Source organism: Mercenaria mercenaria, chromosome 16 (genome assembly GCF_021730395.1).
Source record: "Mercenaria mercenaria strain notata chromosome 16, MADL_Memer_1, whole genome shotgun sequence".
NCBI classification, from domain to species: Eukaryota; Metazoa; Mollusca; class Bivalvia; order Venerida; family Veneridae; genus Mercenaria; species Mercenaria mercenaria.
The window spans coordinates 7135230-7156255 of record NC_069376.1 but is presented as its reverse complement, the minus strand read 5'-3'; the positions used below and the strand labels follow the sequence as shown (position 1 = coordinate 7156255).

Sequence of the window (21026 nt, the reverse complement as noted above, 5' to 3'; positions counted from 1 at the left end):
AGACTCTCCTTAACCCTATCCACCCCATGCTTCAGCCTCTTCTCAATACCCAATATCTAACCCTCTTCAAAACACCTCATAACTCAGACTCTCCTTAACCCTATCCACCCCATGCTTCAGCCTCTTCTCAATACCCAATATCTAACCCTCTTCTAAACACCTCATAACTCAGACTCTCCTTAACCCTATCCACCCCATGCTTCAGCCTCTTCTCAATACCCAATATCTAACCCTCTTCTAAACACCTCATAACTCAGACTCTCCTTAACCCTATCCACCCCATGCTTCAGCCTTTTCTAAATACCCAATACCTAACCCTCTTCTAAACACCTCATAACTCAGACTCTCCTTAACCCCATCCACCCCATGCTTCAGCCTTTTCTAAATACCCAATACCTAACCCTCTTCTAAACATCCCATACGTGAGTCTCTGCTGAACATCCAATACCTAGCTATTTTCTGGACATCCATTCCTCTGCCACTTCTGAAAACCGTATACATAACAACCAATACCCCAGTCTTCTGATAATCTCGTACTTGCTTCTATTCTAAACACCCCATACCTCAGTCTCTTCTGACCCCCACCCAATATCTAACCATCTTCTAAACACTCCATAATTGAGCTTTTCCTGAATACCCTATACCTAACCCTCCTCCTAACACCCCTTATCTCAGCTTCTACAGATAATCCAATACCCCTGGCATCCTCTTCTTAAAACCAACACCTTCTACAGATAATCACATATTCCTCCATCTCCTAAAAGCCCCTTACCTCAGCCTCTTCTAATTATTCAGTATCTTACTCTCTTCTACACACCCTGAACCTAAGCATCTTCTGAACGCTCATACTATCATCCCCTCGAATGTAATCATTTTTATTCCTTGTCTTTTTTTTGTCTTTTTGTTCTAGAAAACGAATAATAATGACGATTCTCGTAAACTACTGATTTTCAAAAAGTGTGTTCATGTAAATGCTAATGAGATGGGGTTTTTTAAACAGAAGAAATCGCACTGCATAATAGGGAATGATAAAAAACCATACTAGCTCTTGTATATCTATGTGTTGCTAGTTCTTACGATAAGTTAGAATTTTCAAAAAATGATTAAAAAAAAATGAACAGAAATATAAATATGTGAAATTCTACTCTACTTTAGTTTTCAGTGACGGCACATACTGAATAGCACACAAATCGTTCTGAAACCAAAGGCACTTTTAAATTACTGACACAATTTCGTTATCAAGACTTGTCAGAAACTTGTCAGAAACAACTTCTTCTTGTGTCCGACATCCATCTGAGCGTATGTTTCTGGTTATTACTTTGCAAATTGAATGCAAAATGAATGATGTTAAATCTAATAGAAAAGGAAGATGATTTTCCGTCAAGATACTGTTTTTAACATATTTTCTTTTAAACTGTATTTAGTAGTGCGTAGAAAAAAAGAAAAATGTAAAAAAATTGATTAGCAGTCAATTGTAATGACTTGATTAACAGTCAAGTGTAATAATAAGCATTTGTTTACAGTCAAACTTTTAATTTTCCCAGAGAGCTTTGTTACACCTCGCATGGTAGTCACAACCGGAATTCGGCGAGAAAATGCGTAGGGTACATATGATGTGTTAATGGAACGTATTTTTTTTCTATTTTCCTATGCAATAACACTGTATTGTTATGTTGTTTTAATTAGCTAGTGTTGTCGGAGAGATCCACCGAGATTTTTTATAGCACGAAAATACTGAATTCTGTAAAACGAAATATTAATGTATGGAAGGCACGTGGGTACTCCACCTAGATTTTTTTAAAGATCCCACGCAAACATAGATGGGGAATTTGTGCGTGTTTTAGGGGTCTTAGATAAATAATTCCGGCAAAAAGTTTTTCTTTTCTCTTTAAAGGTTAGGAGTTTCAGGTGTACACCACATATATCTTTGAACCACAACGTAGAAGTTTATACACTCGCGTTGTATTTTGTATCCTCTCTGGACAACGCATGGAAATGTTGGGTTCTGTGTGTTTAGATGGGTAAGAAATATAATTATCATTAAATATTACTCAGAAATAAAGCATCCTCCTCAATAAGGTGTGCCATCTCTCGTAAATATCCTGAACTCTGGGCGTTTGTGAAACCTGTCCCAGGGTCACGAGAACGACGCATCAAATAATTGTGGTGAACAAACGTGCTTCAATATCTCTCAATGTATGTCAAATTTAGAGTTGCATTGACCTCACTTAGTGTGCTCCAATGGTCTTGCTTGACTGACACTAGGACTGTTATATTTGCAAGGTCATAAGGTCAAGTTCGGATGAACAACTACTCTCTTTGAAATAATATTGTCTATTTGTCACAAAATATATTCCTAATATAAATCACGAGATTATTATTAATAGCGTTTTCCGTTGGATATATTTTGATACTGCACAGTGACTACCAAACTGCGTTATGTGTACCGCATACTGGTATTGACTTCAAAAACTCGAATTATGGTAGTGACTATCAAAATGCGTTGCTACCATGTCTTAATGCTTTAATGGGGGCGTTCGTGGCCAAGTGGTTAAAGTCGCTGACCTCAAATCACTTGCATCGCATCAATGTCAGTGCGAGCCTCACTCGGGGGTGGAAGGGGGTTAATTCTTCATGTGAGGAAGCCATCCAGCTCGCTTACGGAAGGTCGGTGGTTCGACCCGGCTGCCCGCTGGTAATGAAATAATGCACGGAGGGGCACTTGGGGTCTTCCTCCACCATGAAAGCTGGAAAGTCGCCCTACGACCTATAAATCTGTCGTTGCAACGTTAAAATAAAAAAAAATCTTTAATGAAAGAAGATAAACTCTATTTCATAAGAGACTAATTGATAAATAATCCTAGATCTAATATTTTATCTACAACAGCCAATTTCTTATTTTACATGCATGAAAAGTCATTGACCATCCTGTTATCAGCTGAAGGTACTGTGTTTATTTAAATTTGGAGTGAATAAGTAATGATGTTGCGTTTGGTGTACTAATACTCGTTGGCTTCACTTTGCGCTTCACATTATTGCACCAGATCCGTATTTTTTACACACATATTTAGGGAAATGTACAAGTAAACGCGGAAATGTTACTTTTTAAAGGAAATGTGTTTATACAAACTTAATAATTATACTAACAACGTGTTGTTATAATTATGTCGAAACAAAATGTTGTTGTCCAATATTACTGAAATTTTCTATGCAAATACTTTATCGAAACCATTTAGATAAAAAAATTGCAAACTAATACAGAAATTCTTTGACATCTTGGAGTTCTCTGGAATCATGTTTTATAAAAATGTATACTTATCTATTATATATCTTTACGTTATTTTAAGAGGTATCAGGAAAATACCATATTACGGGAAAGGAGGATTCAACCAGTCCAACATTAAAGTAGTACTACATGTATATTTTGCAGTTATACATCTAACAGTCCAACATAAGAGCAGTACTACGTGCATAGTTTGGAGTTTTACATCCAACAGTCAAACACTAGAGCAGTACAACGTGCATAGTTTGGAGTTTTACATCAAACAGTCAAACATTAGAGCAGTACTACGTGCATAGTTTGGAGTTTTACATCAAACAGTCAAACATTAGAGCAGTACTACGTGCATAGTTTGGAGTTTTACATCCAACAGTCAAACATTAGAGCAGTACTACGTGCATAGTTTGGAGTTTTACATCAAACAGTCAAACATTAGAGCAGTACTACGTGCATAGTTTGGAGTTTTACATCCAACAGTCAAACATTAGAGCAGTACTACGTGCATAGTTTGGAGTTTTACATCCAACAGTCAAACACTAGAGCAGTACTACGTGCATAGTTTGGAGTTTTACATCCAACAGTCAAACACTAGAGCAGTACTACGTGCATAGTTTGGGTTTTACATCAAACAGTCAAACATTAGAGCAGTACTACGTGCATAGTTTGAGTTTTACATCAAACAGTCAAACATTAGAGCAGTACTACGTGCATAGTTTGGAGTTTTACATCAAACAGTCAAACATTAGAGCAGTACTACGTGCATAGTTTGGAGTTTTACATCAAACAGTCAAACATTAGAGCAGTATACACGTGCATAGTTTGGAGTTTTACATCAAACAGTCAAACATTAGAGCAGTACTACGTGCATAGTTTGGGTTTTACATCCAACAGTCAAACATTAGAGCAGTACTACGTGCATAGTTTGGGTTTTACATCCAACAGTCAAACATTAGAGCAGTACTACGTGCATAGTTTGGAGTTTTACATCAAACAGTCAAACATTAGAGCAGTACTACGTGCATAGTTTGGAGTTTTACATCAAACAGTCAAACATTAGAGCAGTACTACGTGCATAGTTTGGAGTTTTACATCAAACAGTCAAACATTAGAGCAGTACTACGTGCATAGTTTGGAGTTTTACATCAAACAGTCATATGAGCAGTACTAAGTGCATAGTTTGGAGTTTTACATCAAACAGTCAAACATTAGAGCAGTACTACGTGCATAGTTTGGAGTTTTACATCAAACAGTCAAACATTAGAGCAGTACTACGTGCATAGTTTGGGTTTTACATCCAACAGTCAAACATTAGAGCAGTACTACGTGCATAGTTTGGTGTTTTACATCAAACAGTCAAACATTAGAGCAGTACTACGTGCATAGTTTGGAGTTTTACATCAAACAGTCAAACATTAGAGCAGTACTGCGTGCATAGTTTGGAGTTTTACATCAAACAGTCAAACATTAGAGCAGTACTACGTGCATAGTTTGGAGTTTTACATCAAACAGTCAAACATTAGAGCAGTACTACGTGCATAGTTTGGAGTTTTACATCAAACAGTCATATGAGCAGTACTAAGTGCATAGTTTGGAGTTTTACATCAAACAGTCAAACATTAGAGCAGTACTACGTGCATAGTTTGGAGTTTTACATCAAACAGTCAAATATTAGAGCAGTACTACGTGCATAGTTTGGGTTTTACATCAAACAGTCAAACATTAGAGCAGTACTACGTGCATAGTTTGGAGTTTTACATCAAACAGTCAAACATTAGAGCAGTACTACGTGCATAGTTTGGAGTTTTACATCAAACAGTCATATGAGCAGTACTAAGTGCATAGTTTGGAGTTTTACATCAAACAGTCAAACATTAGAGCAGTACTACGTGCATTGCTTGGAGTTTTATATCCAACAGTCAAACATAAAAGCAGTACTAGATATATAGTTTAGGTGTATTTTTTTATTTTAAGTTATGATGGCTTTTAATTTTATGGTAAGAACAGGTAAACAGGTACTCAGTTAGAAAGTATGCATATTGAATGGTTAGAAAAGCGCTACTTGTCATATTACACATGAGTGTATACATAAAAATAATTATATAAAATAAAAAAGGAGATAATCAAAACAATGGATTCAGTCATACTTTCTTCAGTGTGGATCAAATCTTCAAACCTATGACAAATATATGATAAAACAATTACCAAAACAAAACGAAAAATATGCGACAAGAACATCATTTTGACTGAATATATGCCATTGTTTGAAATAACAATTGATTACGTATATCATACGGACCTGCGTGCTATAAACACACTCCACCTTTAATTTAATTAAAGCCAAATCTAATATAGTGACCTACACATTTTCTTTCTGTTTTAGATTAGGTAGACATATGCAAATACATGTGCAGAGTTTGTTTTAGTTCAATTATGAGAAACAGATAGCAGAAATACCAACTTAAGATTGACAAAAATATGAAAAAAATAACCATCGGTCTGCTGAACAACTACTGTTCTTTTTAACAAAATCAATTTCTCTGTGCATGTCTCCACTAGAAATATTGTTTTCTGTTATATAACAATGCTTTGATTTCAAATTTATACTTAGTCTAGTTCATTTTTATTCTACTTTACTGAAAACCATGGTAGGAGTATGGGCATGTTGAAAAATGTTCAAAATCATATCTGAGAACAAATAAAACTAAAACAATGCTTGTGACCTAGTATTTTTACGTCATGTTTTTAATACATCATAACATAATCTTGCAATACAAAAGATTTCCCCAAAAGTCTATTATTGCGGAAAAAAAACTGACGAAACTGCCGCGAGCGTGTTTAACAAAGACGTATTAGATTTTAACAATACGCCTTTTCACGTCATTAAGAAGCTTCACAGCGGACCTCCTCGTTCATGTGCTTTACTAAAACAAGGAATCACAGCATGATCTATGGGTAAGCACATTCAGTAATGCGACAACTTATCGTTTATACAATTTCTAACGTAGAACTACAGCATGCCCTATGGACAAGCTTTAACCCAGTAAAAAGTCCCAATTACCTTATTTTAACGTAGAGCCGAAACATTCTTTATGGCGGACGGCTTTAAGCATGTAAGAAATTAAATTTCTTTCACAGTAACGTAGAATCATAGCATGATCTATGAGAAAGTTTCTTTACGGAAATAATTAAACGTATTCATTTGTAATAGCGGCCTTTACTGATAAGTCCCAAAACATATTTCACATATATTATTTGATGGACGGATAGCTCAGTGGTTTGCACACTGGCCTTCCAATACTAATGTTAGGGGTTCGATCCCCGGCAGCTACTCGGGAATTTTCAGAAACGCTTTTCAGTGTTTCCCACCCAACTAGAGGTGTACTGGTCAGAAACCCAGGCAATCCTTGCGTGCATCAGTGCTATACACTGGACACGTTAAAGAACCAGGCTGTCTATTCGCAACGAGCTAGGCTAATTAAGTTAGCCGGACAAGCATGTATCTGATTTCTGTATTTAATGGTAAATTTCGTCTCACAAAATACATTGAGATACATTTATTTATTGTTGACAAAAAAAATGCAAGTGTACGGCATTACGAATTTCTAACCGGAAGGCGATGGTACGATGGTGAAAACGCGATGGTACGATCGTGTAAACGCGATGGCACGATGGTACAATGATGATAACGCGATGGCACGATGGTGAAAACGCGATGGTACGATGGTGAAAAGGAAATGGTACGATGGTGAAACCACGATGGTACGATGATGAAAACGCGATGGCACGATGGTGAAAACGCGATGGTATGACAGTGAAATGCGATGGCACGATGGTACGATGATGAAAACGCGATGGCACGATGTTGCGATGGTGAAAACGTGATGGAACGATGATGTAAACGCGATATTACATCGACATTTCACCATCGTACCGTCACGATTTTATCATCGTGCCATCGCGTTTTCACCATCGTCCCATTGTTGTTTCATCATCGTGCCATCGCTCCATCGCGTTTTTGTCAACGTACCAACGTTCATCGCGGTTTAGTATTAAATAAATAAGTCTCGATTGTCCAAACGGAACACCGTACACTGTCTATATTACATTCAACCCAAGGACAAGTTTCAAGCGAGTGGCCAAAACTGATAGCTATTTTTATCTAGTATCCCCAATTAATGTGACGGGTTAAAATCTGTGATAGGTTCAACATTTGATGCGATCACGCGCTATATCAATTACGTTGCTGATTAATTGGAGTGGTAAACATGATAAAAAGTTTATGAGTCTACACACTGTACGTAACACAACTCGAGACAGTGGTTCTGAAAACAATTTTTGCTTTATATGTTACAGATTCTTAAAAATCTAGAATGGCTTGAAATGATAAACAAATCATTTCATTTTAAGATAATTTAATTATTTTTTTTCAAGACCAATACTTCCCTAAATTTATTAAAGTCAGGTAGACTTTAAGCCTTACCCTGCTAAATTTCTATATTGAACTTGTCCGGGTTACAACTTGGACAGTACTATTGACTGTTAGAAGATGTAATTAACTAAAAGGAATGACTGAATGGCGTAAAGTACTGAATTTACTGTCAACAATCTACAATGGTCGCGAAGGTAGCATCAATAGTGTAATTCGTAAAGTAGTTTAAACAAACGCAAACACTTGAATAAATTAAGAGCCGTAGTAAAACTGTCCACAAGAAATATGTAAATAAAATAAAATTGTTCATGGATAAAACGCAGGTACATTATTTGGATATACCCTATACATGTACTAGTAAAAATAATACAAAATTCATGCCTGTGTTGTTTGACGATATACTGCAGAGTTTAGAATCAAGAGTATTGGATGTGGCAGTTCGAGATAGATAGATTAGTATAGAAGCACACTGGTTATTCGGGTACCTACTCGTGTGTGCGATACCGCCCTCGTGTGATTAATGTACATGTTGCTGAACAGGAAATTCACACCTATAACAGGTAATTATTTCGTATTTTACTGAAGATTTGAAAAGTTTTAGTATTAAATATATCAGATCAAACCTTAACTATATCCATGTCAAATATCTATCTCATATGATCTGAATAACTGTGAAAAAAATACGTTTTTTTGTCGCGGAAATGAAGATATTTTAAGGCGATGGTATATATTTTCACGATTAATGGTATTATTTCGGATTATATTAGGAATTTTTTGTTAGGAAAATGAAAAGCAGTCATTCTGTGTATTAGCCATTGCTTTCATTTCACAAAAACTTGAAGCACAGTAAAATTAGATCGATTTTTTCGAAGACAGTGTATAGAAAATAAGATACCTCTGACGATGTACCATGGTACCATCATCGTTGTTTCTGTCAATCCAGCGGGTACCGTACTCGTTATTGAAATGAACATTACATTGACGCAGACCCCTTTTCTAAAATTTAGCGATAATATGCAATGACCAGCTAGGATGAAGATAAAACTTTGGTCTTTTATACCCTCCAGCTACTGGAAGCAGCCTATCCGAAGAAAAACTTCTCACATAATTTCTTCAAGTTCGCTTTCAAGATCCATCTACATAGACACATTCTTAAGTGTATTTTCAATTGAAAGTTTGCGACCGTACGTTTTGTCTTGTTATTTAAGTTGTTATGGGGTACACAATGTTTGCAACAAAAACAAAATTAAATTTGTTCAGAAATGATATGATTTTTGTGAAATATTGTATTGCGATCGACCCATGTTTAACTTCGTTTTGAGGAATAAAGCCAGTTATTCGGTCGAAAATGTGCTTCGTTTGAGTAGTCGAAAGAAGTCAGTAGTAAACAGATCCTTGTTTCATCATTTTTTTGCCGTTGTGCGAAAATTCGTGTAGAACAAGTGCATTAATCACACCTTTTTATTGCTGGAATACATAATGCATGAAATGAGATGAGATATGTTTATACACTTCACATACAAGTTTTGCAGATCGAAACCGAAAGTAGGGGGTTTATTGTGCGGACAGGAGCATATACGCGCCATTTTAGGGTAGCAGACCACAACTGACCGGCATTTTACTAGGAACTATTCAGCTCCCTCTTTATTTTTATCGTTACTTTAACTTATGATAAAACTTCCATGAAAAATAGGTGTTGGAAAAAGTGATGTTCTATTAAGGTAGGTAAAGAGGACATGAAGTTTAGTAGGTTTGCAGGTTTGCCGAGCAAGTCAAGCCCCGAGCAATTTGCTTATCATCCAACTGTTGAAAGCAGAGCTAAAATGGTGGGAAATGAAAAGAAAAAAAGAAAGCGACGAGAAATTTTGCTTGCTCTTGGTAACCATTTGTACATTATTTCAAAGTTATTTATTAAACTTTAACAAAATATAATCTTACCTGTCTTATCGTCTGTTGCTAATTCTGTATTGCAAATGGTGCTTATGAATCTAAAGGCAGTAAGTTAAAGTATAAAAAACCAATCTGCTCTTACATTGTGCCATTGTAGATTACAAGAAAGCGTTTGATTCTGTCGATCGTATGTGTTTATGTAATAAATTATTACAGCATAGCATTGATGGGAAAATCTTTAAGGCTGTATATTATGCAATATATAAGCCAAATCGTGTGTAAAGAGTAGCCAAAGTCTATCAAATTTCTTTATTAACTCAACTGGTGTACGACAAGGTGAAACTTTATCACCAATATTATTTTCTGTTTTCTAGAATGATTTAGTCTCATATATGTCTAATTATTGTTCAGGACTAGTGGAAATATCAAACAATGTATAGGACCTGCTAAGTGATGATATTTCAGAAATGTTCTTCAAGCTATTTTTGTTACTTAATGCAGATGATACAGTGTTATTTACAGAATCTTAAAATGATTTACAATCTGCATTAACTTTGGAAACTTACAGTTAATTCAAATAAAACTAAGGTTGTTCTTTTCTAACGTGGAAAAGTACATTTTAATAAGTCTACCTTTTATTATAATAATGCGGCACTTGAAGTAGTAGATGACTTCATTTATCTAGGAATTAAATTTAACTACAATGGTAACTTCAATAAAACTAAAATATATTTGGTTGACCAAGCTAGAAAGGCTATGTATGCTCAGTTGAAAAAAAAATGTAGGAAGTTGCAGCTTAGTATTGATTCACAGTTACATTTATTTGAGTCTGTGGTTCAACCAATATTATTGTATGAATCAGAGGTATGGGGATGTGGTGATGTTAGCATTGTTAAAAGTTTTCAGCTTATTTTTTTAAAAACATTACTGAAGGTTAAAAAGTCAACACCTTATGTCATGGTTTTTGGTGAGCTTGGGGTATTACCTATACAGGTTCATGTATAGACTCCATCAGCAAAATGTAAATTATTGTTCTTAGATTTCATATGTAAAAGAATCTTTAGAACAACTTGGATCTTCTGAATTCTGGTTGAATCAGTCAGTACTTTCACCAGTGCATTTCCGCAATATTCTTATTTTAGAATGTCCCTACATTGATTTGGACAGAGTAAAATATATTCCAAATGACTTTCAACTGTTAAATGTAATGTCATTTCAACGTTTATTTCAAAGTAATGATAGTACTCTTTTTAAGTTAGCATTGTTTGTACAGAAAATACTTCAAATTTTTAGGTAGGGATAGGGTTTTGTCACTGGCAGTTATTTGCTGGCCATGTTTTCAACCTGGTTAATTCTAAATGTACACCATCTTCTATTTTTTAGCTTACAAAATATTTGTATTAGATCTATTATGGCCGTAAAACTACTGTTTTATTTTATGTATTAGTGTTTGTTTTGTTAAATTTGTTGTTATTATAATGCTGATGCCGTATGGGCCTAGTTATAAATAAAATCTTGAAATCTTGAATCTCACAGATTTCGTCCTTAGACGTACATTTAACGTTTACAACCGCTGTGAGTAGTGTGTGAACAAACAATTAAAAGAGATAGAATCTGATACCCACACTTCCATATCTGCTTCTGTTTGTTCAGTTAGTCACCTGTAAGACACTTATACAGTAGTGTATATTGTATGTACTTGTAAACAAGTCACCTAATTAGCACTACCTTAATGGAGGGTGCACCTATAAACAGAGGTGAATATTACAAGATACGATAAAAGGCAGATTTATGAAGCCGGAGCATCTCCCTAAACGAATACATGCCCAGAGAGAGGGTCCACTTTCCCTTTCAGGAAGAAAAAAAATGGTCTCTACATAAGCACTTTTGCTCGGTGTGCGATAAATTTGGTCGTTTTCATTATGAGACTGAAGGAGAAAAAGAAGAATTTCAAGAAAGCAAGATGATAGAATGCGTAGAATAGAGGGTGGGTGTGAAGGAAGATTTAATCTTGGTGAAATACTGCTAACACGGTCCACTCCCATTCTTTACATCTTTAAGGTTAAAATTCTAATCAAATAGATCGACTAAAGGTCGGGTTTCACATTTCCAGTTCTTATTTCCAGATCCTCAAAGCAATTACCTTCAGTTGCGTTTATTTAGTGTACCGTATGCGGAAGCAATCGCTGCGGGGAGTTTTATAAATGTTCATTGACATAACGAGGACGGTACCCATGTGCAAACGGGCAGGTATCTTTGTTTATTTTCATCCATCGTCAGAGGTACCATCAAAAACAGCAACAGGATGCATATAATTGAAATTTTATCAACAAAAACAACTTGCAGGTACATGATCCAAACGTTTTGTAGTTGAGTATGTATAGTTCTACCAATGTGAGTGGCAAATTCAGTTATCTCAACTTTGAACAAAGAAAAATACGTCTCAAAACGTCAAAATACGTAATTTTCGCTACATTTCTTCAAATTTCATAGTCATATCAATATTATTGAGGACTGATATTTTCACCAGTGCGAATTAATGCATTGCCTCGGACGAATCTGTCTTTAAAATGTTCAACATTCTTAAATATGTGTCATACGTTGGCATTGTTTTTATATACCCTAAACAACATACATGTACATTAATCACACGAGGGCGGTATCGCTCACACGAGTAGGTACCCGAATAACCAGTGTGAGAAGACGGAAGTGAAAATTCCAAACAGTGCTTCTGTATATTTCATGCAGAGTAGCTATTATGACCAGATTTCTTTGAAACATGAAACAGCTCCGACTGAGTGACTTAAGTTAAAATGCACCATGAACACAAACTTTACATTACTTAAAGGAGCTTTTATCAACAACAATTGAAGGTCGCTGTAACATCTAGATATGAGACTGTATCAGTTTTGATACATAAAATGACGTTAGGTTAGATACCTGACTTTGTAACATATATACCACACCCTATAAACGACTGTAGTCCCCTCTTCCTCTTGTGAGTGATCAAAACAATAAACTGACAGCTAAAAGTTAAAAAATAACATTTTAAAGTGACTGATTTGCTTTGAAGGTATGTATATTTACATTTTATTGGAAGCTGAACATGATTTGTTTCTGTATATAATGTGTTAGTCTGATGACAGGTAGAATTATAGCAAAAAAACTTGATTGATCACTGATTTTGTCCAGAATTGTACATTGTCGGCGTCAAAAGTACTTATTTTCTTGCTTGAAGAATGACCTACATGTAAATTTCACTGTTTCGTGGATAAAGAAACAATACTAGTTTGGTAAAATAAAATAAAATCATTGATAAATTCTCCAATTTGTTTATAACCGTCAATGAAAGAAGATTCGGTGTTATTTCTTGATTGTATGCATGCTTGCTTAAATACTGTACAAGTCCTTGCGAGTTTCGTAAAAAGACTGTATGCCTGTTTGTGAGTGACTTCTTTATAAAATATCGGCGTTCCTATGCTCCTGTAGTACTTCTTCATAATTATAACCCGCAAACAAAGTTTGAAGGAGGGTGGAATATAGCAGTCAACATGCGGTTTGTCTGTTCGGTCTGTTTATATATGTGTCCTCATATATGTGGTTGTGCAATTACTTCAGTGCTATTACACCTACCTCTCTCAAAGATTACTTACAAACATCGGCAATATGTACTTAATGTCCATCTTATTATTTTTCTTTTTCTTTTCAAAGTAACACTTAAAGGTGAAACATGGTCTGCTTTTTTGTGTCAGTGCCGTAACTTCTTTATGCATTAAGGGATTTTGAAATAACTTGGCACAAATGTTCACCATCATGAGAACATAATTAGACGATGTGTCGCATACAATTTTATACTTTCTAGAATTTCAAACCATTGAAACCAGTATATAATCACAACTACAATTAATAAGGTGTGAAAATATGAACAGTGAATGGGGTGATTTGGAGTGAAACGGCGCCGGACTGAATCCACTAATCCTTTGTGGATCGCTTTCTTGACAGCGTTGCACAGTAAACAGCATTATTTTAATTTTGTCTTTGTATTTGCCATAAACACACGAACTTTAACATGAAACTTGTCTTATTTTACTAAAAATATATTCTGCGAATGAAATAAGTTCTCATTTTACAAGCAGAAATGCCATTAGAAGAACAAATGAGGGTTTATTATCTCACCTAATCAAGAAGTGCTCAAGGTGGGCTTTGTGATCACCCTGTGTCCGTCGTCCTCGTCCGTCGTCAACAATTTGACTGTTAACACTGAGAGGTCACACCTTTGGTCCAATCTTAATGAAACTTGGTCATAATGTTACCATCAATAGAATCTTGGACGAGTTTGATAATGGGTCATCTGGGCTCAAAAACTAGGTCACCAGGTCAAATCCGCAAGGACAGATTCCTGACGTGTTATCACTATCAAATGTAAATTATTTCTAACCTGAGAAATAGCAGTAAATCTTGACAGGTAGTAATCACGAAGGCTGTACTACTCGCGCACGGTATTTGTAACGATAACATGTTTATGTTATTATAGAGGAAGGGGGAATCGGGTAGTTAAACCATTAGGCCATTCGTGACAAAAATAGTTGGACTACTTTTGAATCATGTTGACTGGTTTACCATGAAGTAAACTCTGAAATACTAATAAGGACTTAATCGACTTTTCCGGTAATGTTTTCGTTATCCTTTTCTATTTATACGTTTATTCGCAGGATACTTGCGGGTGAAATAGTTTGTTTTTTTCTCCAAAAATCAGAGGATCATTTTATTGCAGACGGACAGACAGACGGGGGTCAACCTATAGTCCCCTCCTGTCTCATCTCATATTTAGTTTCAAATCGTCAGGTAACCGTGATTTCCGTAGGGAATCGACGGTTAATTTCTTGCATGAAATAGTAGGGACCCTGTTTATACTTTCAGTTTCTAATTCGTATTTTATGATAGTATATGTTGTGACAGGATGGACTTACCGGGGACAATAACTATCAGAACAAATCAACACCCATTACAATATTTACAAATTTATTTACAGAAAATAATTATTTACAATGAATAAATGAAAAGTGGAAAAAAAATCTTATTATAAGAAAGAAAGAAACACATCTGAGCTCAGTAACTCTTTTATGAAGTATAAAGTTAACTTTGAACTTTAAGTAGCACAAAAATACAACATATCTTCAAGTAAAGTCCCTTTAAACCGTGAATACGTTGACTCCGTTTGGGCTTCCTATGATGGTAGGTGATTGCATCCCTGAGCTGACTTCAGTGGATCACAAAAATCATCGTCTTTGCGGTTTACGGCACAACCATGGGACAAAAGCTCTGCGCTGGGAAAATCACATCCAGGCGAGTGAAGACAAATGAACCTCGGGTATTGTACTTCCGGGTCGTGACAGCATCACCAGGTAAAAGTCGTCTGGTGGAAGAAGCTAAAATATGTAACATATGGTAAGTACCATAGCAAAACAAATAAGTAAGGGCATAAAACTGCTCCTTTGGGTACACAATACCTCCGTAGGCTCCCATAAATAATACGTGCTACTTATACAAAATATATGTGCTACTAAGTTCATACGTCACGTGATTAAAATACGTCACTTATTACTTCCATTATTTCTAAAATTACTAACAAGTCTAAAGTTAAAGCATGGAAAAGATATGAAAAGTTTATGATGAAAAATTATAGATAGGGAAATGATAAACTGCAGCTATTATTTACAATCACAAATTAATACGATGCAATGCGAAATAAACGTAATACAAAAGCTAGCATTAATATAATATCAATTTGACGTAAATTCGTCTAATGTCGAAAGTGGTGTGCACTAGGCATATCTATTCCAGTCTATTTGTAGGGTAATGTCCCGCCAAATACTAAATTTCATGGGACTCACGGCTTATGCGTGTACTCTGGCTATTTGCATTTTCACGGGAATCACGATATAGCCGGGAAATCTGACTACTTTGGCGCGGATTGAAATTTACAATTTAAGGCCCGTTATAGTGGTTTTGGGGGATAAAAAATAAATTACTGAAGTTTATAAAATACCAACTTTCTTGTTACTGAACCGAACTTAATAAAATTTACATGGAAATTTAACTTTTGTAATACAGAAAAACACGAGAGATATTTTATGCGTAAAATCTGACATTTACCTCAATAACTAAAAAATTTACAAAAAGATGATGCAATACCTGTATTTACACTACAGATACATTGAGGCCCGTATGTCAGTTTGTGACATATGTGTGTAAAACCAACACTGAATACTTGCATGTTAACGACGCTGAAGCATTCAATTAATTATTTAATTAAGAAGGATAGCGAGTCACAGACACTCCATCCCCACCCCCATGGATTAGTACAAGCATCGCACGAGGGGTTCGACATTAAATGACATTATAAACATGACGACTCATCAAAAGAGACAATTTTGTATGCATTTGTTTAAATTTCATTTACGCCTTTAAAGGACATAAATCGCCTACAGTACTCGCAATATGGAATACAGTATCACTCGCAAATACGCGTTCAGATCAAATATCAAAATTGGCAAGTCGGCATACAGTTAATGTTTTTACACAGATTAGATAAAAATCAATTTCATTCAAAAACGCAATAAATACGAAACATTTTATTTACATATATTTATGGAGTATGCATACATATTACAGAAAGCATCATGGATAATTGGATTACAAATCAATTTGGCGTGATATTCATCAGTTTCGTGACTTGGTCGAGTGAATTTTCATGCAATGAGTGTGATCATTCAACATTTTGTAAACATTACCTTTCAGTTTCATCTATTATATCACCATATACACATATTTATGTTAGACTTATCGTTAAACTTTAATACACATACAGTGTAAAGCAAAATAATGAATTTGAAGACGATTCTTACCTTTCGCGTGTCTGTTTATTGTTTTGATCACTCGCAAGAGGTAGAGGGGGGCTACAGTCGTTTATAGGGTGTGTATACATTACAGGGGAATTACTGAATGTTTATGTTGGAAAATAGACTGTTAACAATCGGGACAGCCTAGTTTCAAGTTTTAAGTTAATTGATAAAGTCAAGGCCCTTTAAGGACATCTGACAACAACAACATAAACGTCAAAATAATGAAAATTGCAAAAACGAAACTGTCAAATGGAAAGGAAGTGTTGTTTATGATAACTTGCCAATCTGAAAAGCATACCCAATTAACGAAAGGGTACTATTAAATTTGAAACAAATGTAGAAATGATCGTTTTGTTCCTCAAAAAATAGACGAATATCGAGTTTTCACTACAAAGGTATGTTCTCGATGTAAACAAACAAAATAAAACTATTGAAAAGTAACGGGAATTATCAATCTAAATTCGTTTCTTTGCGCTAAAATTGGTCGAGATTTCCGGACACCTAACCCTGACCTTAAAATAAATCAACTGCAAAAAAAAATGAGGAAATCGAAAATCCAAGTTCTCAGAATAATGCACTTTATTTTAGATTTTCACTTTTCACTATCTCATTTTCCAGCTTTTAGACTACCAAATAAAATCAAGGATTTTTTCTAAAGGGCTTAAAAAATGGATACCCAGGCAAAGTCCCGCATGGGTTACGGAGTCGAAAAGGTTAGGGTCTGATTCGAACATTTTTCCTCTCATCCCTAGGGTCCGGATGTCGGATATGTCCCTAATATCGAAATCGAAGTAAAAGTGGTATGGTTGGAAATTTATAGCTACATAATTTTAGGTTCTACACATTAAAAGACATTCAGAAACCCCTGGTTGGATCAACCGGTCTCTAGAGGGGTTCGGGCCCCGGGCCTGAAATCATTTTTTAAATGGCTATTTTCAGTTACCGGTATTAAGATATTACGACAAAAGTAGTACAGATATCTTTTGATAAAAATTACATATACTTGTAGAACTTTCCAATAACTATTTCATAAAGGTATAGCACAAGGTTTAAACTAGATCCTAAGGGCCGACCGGGCTCAAACATGGGTGTCAAGTCCAAACGTAAAAAGAAACGCGTAAATGTATCTTATTTATCGTATATTATACATGGTCATATAGGTATGAGTCCTTGCTATAGAATGAAACCAAGTCTGAGTGTCTGACGTACCCGTAAGGGTCAAGGCAAGCCATTAAACGTCACAATGCGACAAAAATTACCGTTATACGGACCCTATAGCAAGTCGACAGATCGTGCAAAATAATAGATATATTCCAAAGTGTGTTACATTAGTTGTTGTTATATATCTTTTTTATGTATATTTCTTCGGCATATGGGCTCGAACCCGATTGACAACCTTTTAAACATGGTCAAATACAAAGTTACAAGAACAATAATTGTATTTTGTTTTAATTATTATAATGAGGACGATTGTATGTTTAAAAAATATATAATCAACATTTCATTGTGCGAATGATGTTCGTTTTTATCCGACACATAGATAAGATTTAATTATGCCTCTTGTTTTAAAGTACTAAAAATATAAATAATGTTTTGAAAACAACAACAATATAACTAGAAATTGAATTTTGCAATTGTAAAATAATCAACACAATTTAAATTTAAAAATTTGAATTTCAACTTCTTTTGATTAAATTATATAAATTCATAACTGAAACATTTTAATATTTCATTAAAAAAAATGATTAGTAGTGTCATTATTAAAATAATAAAAATTTAATGTCAATATACATAAAAATGGAAATAAGGCACTGATAAAAAGCAACGTGGTAAATAAGTTGGCATAAAGAAATATCAACTAATAAAATGTGTGAAATGGCGGCTATCCCCCTCCATACAATTCGACAGGACATCTAGACATTATGTTGCGTTGCGCTTCGTGTAGCAGTGTCGTGCCCTGATCGCATGTCATGCCATATTGCCGTGTGTCGTATCGTAATTCGTACATAGACATAAAAGAGTTTAAAAACGGTAATGCAATCTAATGCACGACAATGTGAAATGAAGAGCGACACAACGTCTTGATGTCGTGTGGTATTATCGGTGTCTTTCTTATCGTTGTGAGTCGTGTTGCATGTCCTACGTCGGCCTAGAGAAAAGACGGTCGAAACACGACATGACATGCGATAATGTGACATGACGCTAGACTCGTGATACGATGGCTGACAATACGACACGACATCTCGACAAAATGTCTAGCATAGCGTTGCAGTAACATGAGTCTTTTTTTTCTTTTCATTATTTTTATATCTTATTTTATTTATTTTTTGTCTCGTTCCTAGCGTGATATTAAATAAACACAATGAACAGTACACGACATGAGTCGTAACAGGATTCTGTAAAAAATTTGGTGCAGAAAACCAACAAAATTATAAGATAAGTGTATAGGGGCGAAGCTGTAAAAGAAAAGTTGCATGTCTAAATTAGTGGAGGACATGATACCTCTGTCATAGATACAGTTAGATACAAACTTGATAGAAATAACTGGCATTTTGGTTTTCCGCTAGTGAAAATGGATTCAAACTTAACACATTGTATACATTTGTTAAATGTGAAGATTTAACATGTACTGCATAGGTTTTGTAACTGGGTTTCTTTATCAAAAAAAGTAATGTTTGTAGGCTATTTGTCTTGGCATCTATCATCATTATATTGCCATGGTAATTACGCTTGTTCACGATCGTCCTTTTTTGCATCCCTTCTCCGTCATTTTGCCATTGTTGCCTTCATGATGTTGAGTACATAGTTGTCTTTGTCTTTTGATATCCAAAAAGGTCATGCAAATGCACTTCTAGCATTTTTTCTGTGTTTAATTCAGATTTATTTAGTAATGTTGTGGTACCGGCAACTTAAATAAAGATGTTGAACCACTTATGAAAAAATATTGAAAAGGACGCAAGAGGCAGTTAAAGTCGTATAAGCAAATATACGCAATAAGCTTTTCAAACAGTCCAAAAAAATTTCATCAGTCAATGGACTGCGAGAAGTGTTTGATACATGTATCTGAAACTTATCCTGAACAAAATTTATCAGATATTTTTAAACTGAATGCCACTGTTAATACGTAAACTTGTCTTTATAGTTTGCTAAACATATAAAGAGCTCATGTTACTGTGGCCATTGTCTTAGCTGGCCTTTGTGTGGACTTTTAATACAATGTTAACTGTATTTGTTCAAGGAGAATCTAGTACGGCTGTTTACTAAGGAAAGAAAACTCTGAGCGAATCAAAATGTTATCTAGTAATAAATGTAAGACATCGTCATATAAGATAGAACTATGTCGGTGTGACGTTAACCCGGCAAAATATAATTGTAAGGGAATTAGAGAAGGAAGAATGTATAAAGAGTGGAAACGAGTCGAGGATATACCGGGTTTATGCGGGTATAGATCGGTTATAATCAAGGCCAGTATGTCTGACGTGAGAAAAATCAGTTTTAATATACAAGAAGTTTAAGGACAACACTCACCGGTGATAACCTGAATACAACTGCTGAATCAAATCTCTGATTGTAACTGATAAAAACGTCTACTGAACCAAATTTTGACATTTATCAGTCAGTCACTTTATCATGTATTTGTGACAAGTTAGTGTCATATAGAGATGGTACCTAAAATGTTCAAATTCGACTTTATTATTGTTGTTGTTGTTGTTTTCAGTGTGAAAAGATGTTAGAGTAGACTAACTCAATAGATTTATTTTTGTTTTTCCTAATCTCCATGTAAATGTAGAAATGTGTGATACTTAAAAGAATAACCTTCTTAAATGAAAATATAACATTGACAACTATTGTGTATTGACAATTTTCCATTTATTTTTGGATTTCTCTATGCATGCTTTGTATCAAAATTCTCCAAAGGTGAAAAAAAAATCAATACAGTATAGCGTAAATTCTTTCAACTTTCAACTTTCGACTTTTACTTACCCTAAAATCCAAGAGTATCCAAGAGTCTATAAATTATGACAAAAATGTGATGGAGAATGAAATGCATTATAAAAGAATCACATTGACGATAAGAAGTTATTTAAGATTTTATAATGCCTTTCGCACTTGCACAGTATATATGTTAATAAAATACAGGCTTAATACAATTTCATTTTCACATTGCACTATGTTCTTTCTGTATCCTAACTTTGAATAACATCATGTGACTGTAACACCAAGCTTTTTATTTACCTTCATGCATACATGAAATACAAGGCACATGGTCATGAAGATTTTACACAGTTTTAATGAACTGAGCAGAGAACATTTTGTAAAACACTTCGCAAAACAGCAGATTCTAAATGGTAAATTTCTTCTCTCAAAATACATTGAGATGCAAAGTACATTCATCTGCTGTTGACAAAAGACAAGGACACGGAATTACTCATTTTAATTGGAAGGCGAAGGTACGGTGGTAAAAATGCAATGGAATGATGATGAAAACGCGATGACAGGTCGGTGAAAACACGACGGTACG

General features: G+C 35.0%; 1 protein-coding gene across 1 annotated transcript in view; it reads right to left on the bottom strand.

The window, feature by feature from the left end:
* Window positions 1-396: 396 nt before the first annotated feature.
* Window positions 397-21026, bottom strand: part of LOC123540051 (uncharacterized) — a 106697-nt gene continuing 86067 nt past the window's right edge. Inside the window, exons 14-15 of the mRNA XM_053527481.1 lie at window positions 645-711; window positions 397-484 (exon numbers count right to left, since the gene is read on the bottom strand). Of these exons, the coding sequence (XP_053383456.1) occupies window positions 397-484; window positions 645-711 (155 nt within the window). The remainder of the gene's footprint in view (window positions 485-644; window positions 712-21026) is intronic.